The 12,263-nt window shown below is 47.6% G+C and overlaps 1 protein-coding gene across 1 annotated transcript; it reads right to left on the reverse strand.

Annotated features, from left to right (window-relative positions):
• Positions 1-9,851: 9,851 nt before the first annotated feature.
• LOC138926830 (uncharacterized) lies at positions 9,852-11,436 on the reverse strand. Its single transcript, XM_070282392.1, has 3 exons — positions 10,621-11,436; positions 10,303-10,524; positions 9,852-10,244 (listed from the first exon to the last, which is right to left on the reverse strand). Exons 1-3 carry the CDS (start codon positions 11,434-11,436, stop codon positions 9,852-9,854), a joined length of 1,431 nt encoding a protein of 476 aa, XP_070138493.1.
• Between the last annotated feature and the right edge of the window lie 827 nt (positions 11,437-12,263).

The raw sequence follows: 12,263 nt of genomic DNA on the forward strand, positions 1-12,263 counted from the left end.
ATCGATCTGCCCCACACAAAAGGCAGAGGGTTAATCACGTCGCGCAGGGCGCGAGCGAAACCGGGAACAAATATACCGCCGCAGCTTCAAGCGCGGCTCAGGAAATTGACGACGACGCTATTAAAGATTACGATTCGGACGTCATACATTTTTTAGGGGAAAGTCCCTGCTACCCGTCATCAGACGAAGAGTAGCAGGTGTAGAAATAAAGCTTTTAATAGACACGGGCGCGTCAAAAAATTTCATCCGTCCATACGAAGGGTTGAAAGGCGTCCGCCCAGTAGGTTCGCCATTCCGGTACATTTCATCCATGGCGTTACCACAATAACAAAAAAATGCTTCGTATCCATGTTTAACCTGAAGGCTACGTTCTTCATCCTACCAGATTTGTCCTCCTTTGATGCCATCATCGGCTTGACCTGCTAAAACAAGCAGGGGCATCACTTAACCTAGCTTCCGGTCACCTCAGATGGGGCTCCGAGACGGAAAAGCTAGAGTTCCAATCATGTCCCAATGTAAATTTCACTGAGGTGGACTGCTCCAGCGCACCACCTTTGGTCAGAAGAGCATTTTTAAAAATGCTAAGCGACCAGAAAAACGCCTTATTCATCCTACCAGATTTATCCTCCTTTAATGCCATCATCGGCTTGACCTGCTAAAACAAGCAGGGGCATCACTTAACCTAGCTTCCGGTCACCTCAGATGGGGCTCCGAGACGGAAAAGCTAGAGTTCCAATAAATTTCACTGAGGTGGACTGCTCCAGCGCACCACCTTTGGTCAGAAGAGCATTTTTAAAAATGCTAAGCGACAAGAAAAACGCCGTTACCTTACAACACGTCTGTGGTAGCCACCATCAGGACAGTTGATGAGGAGCCCATTTATGCCAGACTCTGTCTGTATCCGATGGGAGGGGCAGATCCAAGATCCAAGACCTACTTAAAAACGGCATAATCCAGGGGCTTAAAAACGGGGTTTGTAATCCAGAAGTCGAGATCCCCTACAATAACCCAATATGGGTAGTAGACAAAAAGGGCACCAACGAATCTGGAAACCGTAAAATGCGGCTAGTATTAGACTTTCGAAAATTAAATGAGAGGACAATACCGGATCGCTACCCTATGCCGATTATCCCTATGATACTAGGAAATTTAGGCAAAGCCAAATACTTTACAACGCTCGATTTTAAGTCTGGCTACCACCAAATTATTCTGGCAGAACATGACCGTGAGAAAACTTCCTTTTCCGTAAACGGGGGAAAATACGAGTTCCGCCGACTGCCATTCGGGTTAAGAAAGGCTGCCAGCATCTTCCAAAGAACCATCGACGACGTACTGCGAGAACAGATTGGCAAATTTTGCTACGTCTATGTCGATGATGTTATCGTCTTCTCAGAGAACGAAAACGCCCACATACGACACGTGGACTGGGTTCTAACATGAGAGTGTCAGCGCAGAAATTGGTCTTCTTCAAAAAAAGCGTTAAATTTTTGGGGTTTGTAGTCACCAACGAGGGGACCACGACAGACCCGGAAAAGGTCAGGGTCATTAAAGAATTCCCTGAGCCCAAAAACGTTTTCGAAGTAAGATCATTCATGGGCTTGGCTGGCTATTATAGGTGCTTTATTAAAGATTTTCCATCAATAGCTAAGCCCATTGCGAGCATTATAAAAGGGGAGCTCGGAAATGTCAGCAGACACAGATCCAGAAGCATACAGGTACAGTTTACCAAGCCGCAACGGCAAGCTTTTGAAAAGCTACGTAACATCCTGGCCTGGCGTGGTGCTTTCACAAGAGGGGCGTCCCATCACTATGATCTCTAGGACCTTAAAGGACAGAAAAGTTAACTACGCTACCAACGAAAGGGAGCTGTTAGCCATAGTTTGGGCGCTAGAGAACCTGCGCCACTACCTTTATGCGGTCAAAGGTTTAAACATCTACTCTGACCACCAACCGCTGACCTACGCCATGGAAATTAAAAGATGGAAAGAACTCATCGATGAGTGTGGTGCCAAAGTCCATTACATGCCTGGCAAGGCCAACCTAGTTGCGGATGCCCTCTCGAGGTAACAACTCAACGTTGTAGAAGAAGAAGAGGCATTCTCTTCTCTTCTTCTCTTCAAGCACGCTCTCTGTCAAAGAGGAGCTTCGTTCTCTTTGGAAACAAGAGACGGCATATTATTGACTTCACATGCGAGGAGTCACTGCTGGAGGAGCTCGCAACAATAATAGTTCTTAAAGGCGTAAACGCCATTCATTGCGATTTGCATACGCCAGCAGTGATACAGGACAAACTGATTCGACAATTCCCTGCCACCAAATTCTGGCACTGCAAAAACCGAGTAACGGACATTTTTGCAGTTGATGAAAGGCGGGAAATTCTTACTGTCAAGCACAACAGAGCTCACAGATCTGCCCAAGAGAACGGAAGCAGGTACTCTCCGAGTACTACTTTCCAAAATGGCCAAGCTAGCGAACGAAATAGTCACATCGTGCAAGACTTGCACCAAGGCTAAATACGACAGACATCCGAAGAAACAAGAGCTTGGCGAAACTCTAATCCCATCTCAAGTTGGAGAAATGCTACACATAGACATCTTCTCCACGAATAAAAAGTATTTCCTTACGTGCATCGACTAATTCTCGAAATTTGCCGTCGTCCAACTAGTTCCCTCTAGAACTATAGAGGATCTCAAACCAGCGCTACTACAGCTGATGAATATTTTCCCCAGGGCCAAGGTCGTATATTGCGCCAACGAACCATCGTTGAACTCGCATCGTTGAACTCGCAAACCATCGTGACCATTTCGGCGTTAGCATCTCAAATGCTCCGCCCCTACACAGTGTCTCCAACGGGCAAGTGGAGCGCTTCCACAGCACTTTGGTAGAGCTTGCTAGATGCTTTAAGATCGATAAAGGCATCAGCGATACCGTAGACCTGATCCTTCTGGCCACGGCCAGATATAACAAGTCTATCCATTCGCGCATCGACAAGAGGCCGGCTGACATGGTGCAGGCACAATCAGATGAGCCACAATATGAAAAACAGGATAAAATAAAACTCGCCCAAGACAAGCTCCGGGACAGGGAAAACACTTCCCGCCAAAATAGAGTATTCGAGGTTGGCGAAAAAGTCCTAAAAATCAGTCCCTGATTTTCCTGTTGGCCGCAACATCGGCACGCGTCACGGACTATTCCAAAGCCAAATACATTTCCATCATTGATGGTCGAATCCTGATATGGGAGAAATTCGCTTTTATAAAGCACTCAGCAAATCTCTCGGAATATAGGCGCGTCATCGAAGAAACTAATGGGATGACCTTCATGTTTCCGCAATCCCACATGCAAAAACTCCTAGTTTTTGATGTCGCCCACCTACGCGACCTGCTCGACTCTTTGAGCATCCATCATAGGGTAGCAAGAAGTTTAGACTTCTTAGGGACTGCGCTAAAAGTGGTGGCAGGAACGCCGGACGCAGATGATTTTGAAGGAATTAAATTTATTGAATTCCGATTAACGAATGCAAACAATAGGCAGGTTAACATTAACAACAAAGTACAAGTTCAAGTCAATAAAATTTCCGCTACCGTCAACCAACTTCTGAGGTCAGCAAAAAAGTCCCAAATTGATACTATGCACCTATTCGAGATACTTTTAACTCAAAATAAGATGATAGCAATGGAGCTGCAGGGGTTGATGCTAGCAGTGGCACTTGCCAAAGTTAATATTGTTAGCCCCAGCATCCTAGATCATGCAGACCTGGAAGGTGTGTGTATGGAAGAGCCCACCGAGACCGCGATTAGAGATGTTTTGTCCGTATAGTCCGTTAAAATTTTACAGTCCGATAAAATATTACATTTTATCATTAAGTTTCCGAAGATAAAGTCGGCCTGCAGCAAGATCACCGTTTTCCCAGTGTCACATCACGACACCATGCTCAGGCTGGAAGACAACGTCATTGCCGAATGCGACAGTGAGATCCACACCGTGGAAAAGTGCTCCCCGACATCAGGAGCTACATTTTGCCGGCTGGCTCGCAGAAGACCATGCGCCCAAGAGCTTCACGCTGAAGGCACGGCGCATTGCGAGATCCAACAAAGCGATTTACGTTGATGAAGGGATAGTAATTGCAAATGATCGCTCGGCTCACGTGTGTGATAACGGATAATGGCACCTGTGTCCATATAAAGGGCACATATCTTATCACTTTTGAAAAGAGTGCCATTGTCAACGAAACCCGATGGGTCAATCATGACACAGCCCAAAAAGGGCTCCAGGAGTGGTCAGCTCACGTTCCCTAAACGTCACCATGGAACGTAACGTTCTTAGCCTTCCTTACCTTCACCGACTGAGTGAACGTAATCTGGAGAACATCAAAGAGTTCGGGAAGGAGATTAACCACCATCGGTTACATCAGTTGGTGTTCATAGCGGGAGCAATATACACCCCATCACTTACGTTGATGAAGGGATAGTAATTGCAAATGATCGCTCGGCTCACGTGTGTGATAACGGATAATGGCACCTGTGTCCATATAAAGGGCACATATCTTATCACTTTTGAAAAGAGTGCCATTGTGAACGAAACCCGATGGGTCAATCATGACACAGCCCAAAAAGGGCTCCAGGAGTGGTCAGCTCACCTTCCCTAAACGTCACCATGGAACGTAACGTTCTTAGCCTTCCTTACCTTCACCGACTGAGTGAACGTAATCTGGAGAACATCAAAGAGTTCGGGAAGGAGATTAACCACCATCGGTTACATCAGTTGGTGTTCATAGCGGGAGCAATATGCTGCGCTTTAATTTGCATCGGCCTGACCTATCGGCGAGTCACTCAGGCCCGAAAAACCGCGGCCCAGCTGAAGGAGATGATTGCCCAAATAGGGTCGGCCTAGGGCGGCCTCATTCTTGAAGGGGGAATAGTTAACTGAAGTTAACCGAGCAGCGGCAATGTCCGATTATTTAAGAGCTCGCTCTGGCCAAACTGCTGACACAGCGTCTGGCCGGAAGCCCATGCATAGCACAAGCACTGCACATTTGCGTGGCCGCTATGAAATACTTTTTGTTAGCTTTAAGTTTCAGTTTGTGTAAGAGTCTCATTGAATAAAGAACACTTATAAAACCAGTCTTGGGCATAGCCGTTAACTTGTGAATTCATTTGTTGAAGTGGTCACCGCTTTTCAAGGGCCGTGACAACGGGGCAAGTGCTCCCATCATAACTCCCGTCTTAGAACGGATTTCCCTCGGCAACCGCCAGAGATCCCAACCCCTACCTACAAGGAGTAGCAACCCTCCCCCGGCAGCCGCCAGGGGTAATTACCTTAAAACTTATATTAATATTAATTAATTAATATAACTTATATTAATATATTATATTAATTAATATGTTAAATCACTTCCATAGCATTGTTAACAAGAAAGGAAAGCTAACTTCGGGCGGAGCAGAAGTATATATACCCTTGCAGTTAAAACCGGATATATATCGTAAACATCGGATATAGTTGGCCGATCCTTATGATTACATCATAATAAAACTAATAAAAAATCTAAAAAAAGTCCCAAGCTTCTATCTTCAAAAATACGAAAGTTGATATTTCTACCAAGAACCATTTCCGATCGTTCAGTTATATGGCAGCTATAGGATATAGTCGGCCGATCCTAATGAAATTTGGTAGGTTGGATCAACTGGCCAAAAATAGAATCTGTATTAGGTTTCAGCTTTTTATCTTCAAAAGGATTACCTCCTGAGTTGATATGAGCATGTCCGTCTGTCCGTCTGTCTGTCTGTCCGTTTCTACGCGAACTAGTCTCTCAGATTAAAAGCTATCGTCTTGAAACTTTGCACACACCCTTCTTTCCTTTGTTCGCAGTATATAAGTCGGAACGGCTCGGATCGGCCGACTATATTCTATAGCTACCATATAACTGATTGATCGGAAATGGTATAACTTTATTGTTTTAAGAGTTAGAGAGTGTTGAAATTTGACACGAGAGCTATTTTTGGCAAAACATTACAACATGCCAAATTTCATAAGGATCGCTCGACTATATCTTATAGCTGCCATATGACTGATATATGACCATATGACGAAAATCGAAAATGACACAACTTTGACAACAACGTGTTTTTGAAGATAGAAAGCTGAAACTTAGTACATATTCTATTTTTGGTCAGTTGATCCAACCTACCAAATTTCATTAGGATCGCCCGACTATATCCTATAGCTGCCATATAACTGAACGATCGGATATGGTATTTGGTAGAAATATCAACTTTCGTATTTTTGAAGATGGGACTTTTTTTTAGATTTTTTATTTTAATTAATTTTTTATACCCTTGCAGAGGGTATTATAATTTTGGTCAAAAGTGTGCAACGCAGTGAAGGAGACATCTCCGACCCTATAAAGTATATATATTCTTGATCAGGATCACCTCCTGAGTTGATATGAGCATGTCCGTCTGTCCGTCTGTCCGTCTGTCCGTCTGTCTGTCCGTCTGTCTGTCCGTCTGTCTGTCTGTTTCTACGCGAACTAGTCTCTCAGTTTTAAAGCTATCGTCTTGAAACTTTGCACACACCCTTCTTTCCTTTGCACGCAGTATATAAGTCGGAACGGCCCGGATCGGCCGACTATATCCTATAGCTGCCATATAACTGATTGATCGGAAATGGTATAACTTTGGTGTTTTTAGAGTTAGATAGTTCAAATTTGACATGTGAGCTATTTTTGGCAAAACATTACGTCATGCCAAATTTCATAAGGATCGGCCGACTATATCTTATAGCTGCCATATAACTGAACGATCGGAAATGACTCAACTTTCGTGTTTTTGAAGATAGAAAGCTGGAACTTGGTACAGATTCTATTTTTGGTCAGTTAAACCGACCTACAAAATTTCGTAGATAGAAAGCTGGCACTTGGTACACATTCTATTTTTGGTCAGTGAATCCGATCTACCAAATTTCATAACGATCGGTTGACTATATCTTATAGCTGACATATAACTGAACGATCGGAAATGGTATTTGGTAGAAATATCAACTTTCGAATTTTTGAAGATAGAAGCTTGGGACTTTTTTTTAGATTCTTTATTGTAATTAATTGGTTTTATTATGATGTAATCATAAGGGTCGGCCATCTATATCCGATGTTTGCGATATATATCCGGTTAAAGCTGCAAGGGTATATAAACTTCGGCTCCGCCCGAAGTTAGCTTTGCTTTCTTGTTTTTTTATACCCTTGCAGAGGGTATTATAATTTTGGTCAAAAGTGTGCAACGCAGTGAAGGAGACATCTCCGACCCTATAAAGTATATATATTCTTGATCAGGATCACCTCCTGAGTTGATATGAGCATGTCCGTCTGTCCGTCTGTCCGTCTGTCTGTCCGTCTGTCTGTCCGTCTGTCTGTCCGTCTGTCTGTTTCTACGCGAACTAGTCTCTCAGTTTTAAAGCTATCGTCTTGAAACTTTGCACACACCCTTCTTTCTTTTGCACGCAGTATATAAGTCGGAACGGCCCGGATCGGCCGACTATATCCTATAGCTGCCATATAACTGAACGATCGGAAATGACCCAACTTTCGTGTTTTTGAAGATAGAAAGCTGGAATTTAATACAGCTTTCTATTTTTTGTCAGTTAATCCAACCTACAGCATTTCATTAGGATCGGCCGACTATATCTCATAGCTGCCATATAACTGAACGATCGGAAATGGTATTTGGTAGAAATATCAACTTTCGTATTTTCGAAGATAGAAGTTTGGGACTTTTTTTAGATTTTGTATTGTAATAAATTGGATTATATATTCCTATTCAGATAAGGATCGGCCAACTATATCCGATGTTTGCGATATATATCCGGTTTTAACTGCAAGGGTATATAAACTTCGGCTCCGCCCGAAGTTAGCTTTCCTTTCTTGTTTTATTATAATGCAATCATAAGGATCAGCCAACTATATCCGATGAATGCGATATATATCCGTTTTTAACTGCAAAGGTATATCAACTTCGACTCCGCCCGAAGTTAGCTTTCCTTTCTTGTTGAGTATTATTTTTGTCCCTTTCTTCCTGAAATATTTTATGTTTCCCCAAAGGACACCACGACAAATTACAGATTTTGTATTTTTGTCTTGAAGGTTCCACATATCTTTTTCTTTTCTTCCTCCAATCTTGGATTGTATTTAGCAAGGCTGTAGAAATAATTGTTTTTTTTAATGGGATTGGATCTTGTGCGACCTGTCACGATCCATCCGAAAACCGTCTTTTGTCCGAGAAGTAAACCTCTTTTTACTATCTTAGGCATAATAATTTTTTGACATAAATCTGCACCAATTATTAGATCAATTAGACCAGGTTTATCAAAATTGGGATCGGCTAAATAATAGCCTTTCCAATCAAATTTATCAACATTTAAATTATTTGTGGGAAGAGTTTGTTTTAAACATGGTATAATAATATAATGCGTTTGTGATAAATTATTTTGAAAATTCACTATTTTTCTTGGGTTTTTTGTATACTTTGCTTTATTAATCTCGACAACAATTAACATACTTAACATAAATATAACCATAATAATAAGGGGGGGGGGGGGGGGGGGGGGGGGGGGGGGGAAAGGTGGTTGTTCATGGATGATGGGTAGTGGGGGCTTGAGAGCGGGCGGGACGACCGCTAGGCATTGCTTCGCCCGCCACAGGCCCCAACTCTCCACCCTACCGCCTCTCCTGCTCGATGCTCCTGAGACTCTGCATTAACGCTGCAGCAAAAGATGCTACTGCGTCCCAGAACATCTGGTTCTCCAGCATTACCTCCACTAGGTTTCCCGGGTGGATTGATCGGCCCGCCGTCGTCTCCAGTCGGTGGCGCTCTCGTGCAAACCGGCGGCACTCAAAGACAACGTGCCTGGCGTCCTCGACTATCGAACTCCTGCACTCCGGGCACCAGTCATCTTCCGCGTGGCCAAAACGCTTCAGGTATTGCCGGAAGCAGCCATGTCCACTCAAGACCTGATTCAGGTAAAAGTCGACCTGCCCGTGGCTTCGCAGCACCCACCTTCTAAGGTTAGGAATGAGGGTGTGTGTCCATCGTCCCTTCGTCGACGCGTCCCAGCGATCCTGCCAGGCTGTGAGCGACCTCTCCTTGGCATCCTCCCTTGCAGCTGTATTGGGGGTGCCGCCGGCACCCTCATTGCGAGCACGGGTTCCCTTAAGCTCCTTGAGCTCTCGAGCGCGCTCCTTCAGCGGGACCATCCCCGCAATGACCAGAATGGCGTCGTCGGAGACTGTCCAGAAGCCGGACGCGACTCTTATAGCACCCAGCCTGTAAACTGCATCTACCCCTCTCCTGTAGCTGGGCGTATTCATCGCCTCAGCCCAGATGGGCGCTGCATACAAAATTTGCGCCGAGGCAACGCTCACGAGGAGCCTTCTCCTGTTCTGCTTGGGGCCTCTGGTGTTTAGAAGGATCCTGGCAAGGCCCCTGGTAGTGGCTGCAGCCTTGCCCTGGATATAATCAAGGTGCTCGCGGAAGGAGAGCCGGGCGTCAATCATTACGCCCAGGTATTTTATGGCCCGCTGGGAGGTTATGGCCATTCCACCAACCCAGATTGTCACCGTTTCCAGCACCTTGCGGCTGCTGACTAGCACTGCTTCGGTCTTTTGCGGGGCTAGGCTTAGACCGGCATTTTGGAGCCACATCTCCTGACCGCTAGGCCATTGTCTCGATTGCCTTGTTCGCCGCTCTCTCCGCTTCCTCCCTGTGCTTGGCCACTGTCACCAACGCTACGTCGTCTGCGAAGCCGACAACGTCGCATCCCGCTGGGAGCTGCAGCCTCAGGATTCCGTCATTCATGGCGTTTCACAGCAGCGGTCCTAGGACCGATCCTTGGGGCACACCCGCCGTAACGTCGTAGGACTCCGTGCCCATGTCCGTGTCGACCAGTAGCACTCTGCAGCTAAAGTAGCTACTGACGACGTTCATTATGGCACTGGGAACGTTGAACCGCCTTAGGGCTGCCAGTGTTTTGCCCCAGTCCGCCGTGTTGAATGCGTTCCTGATGTCCAGGGTGACTATCAGGCAGTATTGCTTGGAGCCACCTTTCCACCTGGTTCCCGCTATTGCGTTGCGAGCAATGCCAACCACCTCTGCTATGGCATCCACCGTAGACCTTCCCTTCCGGAACCCATACTGCTTGGGAGACAGCCCTCCCGCCTCCTCTATGGCAGCTTCGAGCCTCGCCGCGATCACCCTCTAGAAGACCTTGCCCATTGTGTCCATTGCCTGCTGGGGGGGTGGGAAGCTGGGTGACCTGGTTGCCGGCTGGGAACAGTGCTTGCACTATGGTCCTTAGCACGTTCGGGTCCGTGGGGGACTGGCTTCCTGCGCGCAGCCTCTTCATCACTATCCGGTACGCGTTGCCCCATGGATTTTCCTCCGCCGAGTCGCATAGCTCCAGGAAGCATTTCCTTTTGCTGTCTCGGATGGCCACCTTCAGTGCTTTGCGTCGGTCCTTGAAGGCTAGGTGCCGCTCCTAAAAGGCGTCACTGCCTCTCGCGCGCTGCATAAGCCTCCTTGCTCTCATGCACTCAGCTCGGATGGAGCCAATCTCGTCGCTCCACCAGTAAACGGGAGCGTGGTTCCTACGGTAGCGGCTTCTCCGCTGCATGCTCGCCATGCACGCTGCCTCCAGCTTAGCAGCCAGGGTATCAGCCATTTCGTTGGCTCCGCTTGGTAAGGCGTTGCCGATGTCGCGCGCTGCCTCGGTGAAGTTCCTCGCCTGGAGCGTACCGACTCTGTAGCCTCGTGGTTTTGGATCCCTCGGTCGTTCTTGAGGGTTACCAATTGAGCACAATATTGCTTCGTGGTCGCTGGCCGTAAAGCTGCCGCTTATCCTCCAGTTAGCGCCAGTCGCTAGCGAGGGGCTTGCTAACGTCAGGTCTATGATGGAACCTGCTCCGGCTCTGCTGAAGGTGTGCTGGTTTCCTTCGTTCAGCAGGACGAGATCGAGTGAGGCAAAGGTTTCTCTGACCACTCTCCCTCTCGCATTCGTCCTCGGGCAGCCCCAGTCCTGCGCCCATGCGTTGAAGTCCCCTGCTACAAGGACGTCAGAACGGCCTCTGATATCATTTCCTAGGCAGTCCATCATGCGCTCCAACTCATTGGTGGTTAGGCTAGGTGCCATGTAGCAGCTGTAAAGCCATGCCCCACCTATCCGAGCCCTTACAAATCCCTCCGCACTGTGCACTGAGTGCATTGTCGCGCCGGTTGCGCCGCAGCTCCAGATGGCGGCCTTCCCCGATAGGTAAACTGCCCAGCGGTTGTCTGAGCCAGTCCTTTGGGACTCGGTTAGGAGCGCTATGTCCGCCTTCGTCTCCCTTGCAGTCTGCGACAGCACATCTTGGGCCGCCCTACAGTGGTTCAGGTTCAGCTGAAGCACTAACATCCTTTCGTCCTAGGTCCACTTCCTTTCGCTGACATGGGGCAACTTCTGCTTCCAGTCTGATGCCTCACATCCTTCCGGCCCTTATCTTCACACGAGAAGCATCGAGGGCCCTTTTTGCAGGTGGCCGCCCTGTGGTCCGGGTCTCCGCAGCGGAAGCAACAGCCGCTCCTGTCCTTCGAGCTCTTGCAAGCGCTTGCGATGTGCCCCATCCCAAGACACCTGTAGCAGCGAGCCACGACCTCCTTTTCCCTATATGGCATACTGACCACCAAACCTTCACCTTGCCCACAGTAATGATGGCCTTGGCAAGGCTCGCGGGGAAAGCCACGATAGCGGTCTGCGTCTCGCCATAACTGCTTCTCACCTTCTTGACTTTCAAGGCGCCTTGGTCCACCGCTGCCTGCTGCGCGATAGCCCCGATGATGTTCTCCAAAGTAGCTAGTGCGTCGAGTCCTCGTAGCTCGACGAGTGACTCCTTGGTCTCCTCCGAGTACGCCCGCACCTCTGCCTTGCTCCCTAGGACCTCCTCGACACAACCTTTAAGGGCCTGTGTGGAGTTCTCCTTCTTCCTGGCCAATTCCAGTAGCAGCCCGCCCTTGCCTGTCTTCCTCACTTCCTTGACGCAAGGGCCACGTTCGTCTAGCTTCCCGTCCTCCCTGCGAGCTACCATGCTTAGGATCTGACTGTACGTCAAGCCTGCTGCTTGGATCACTGCTTGGGCGTCGGGTCTGGCTCGTCTCCTCTCGGGATTTCTAGGCTTGGCCTTCGTCCATTCAGACCTTCTCCTGCTTGCTTCGCCGTCGCTTCCTTTGTCGGCGGCCGGGTTT

The sequence above is a fragment of the Drosophila bipectinata genome, chromosome 4 (genome assembly GCF_030179905.1).
Source record: "Drosophila bipectinata strain 14024-0381.07 chromosome 4, DbipHiC1v2, whole genome shotgun sequence".
Taxonomy (NCBI): Eukaryota; Metazoa; Arthropoda; class Insecta; order Diptera; family Drosophilidae; genus Drosophila; species Drosophila bipectinata.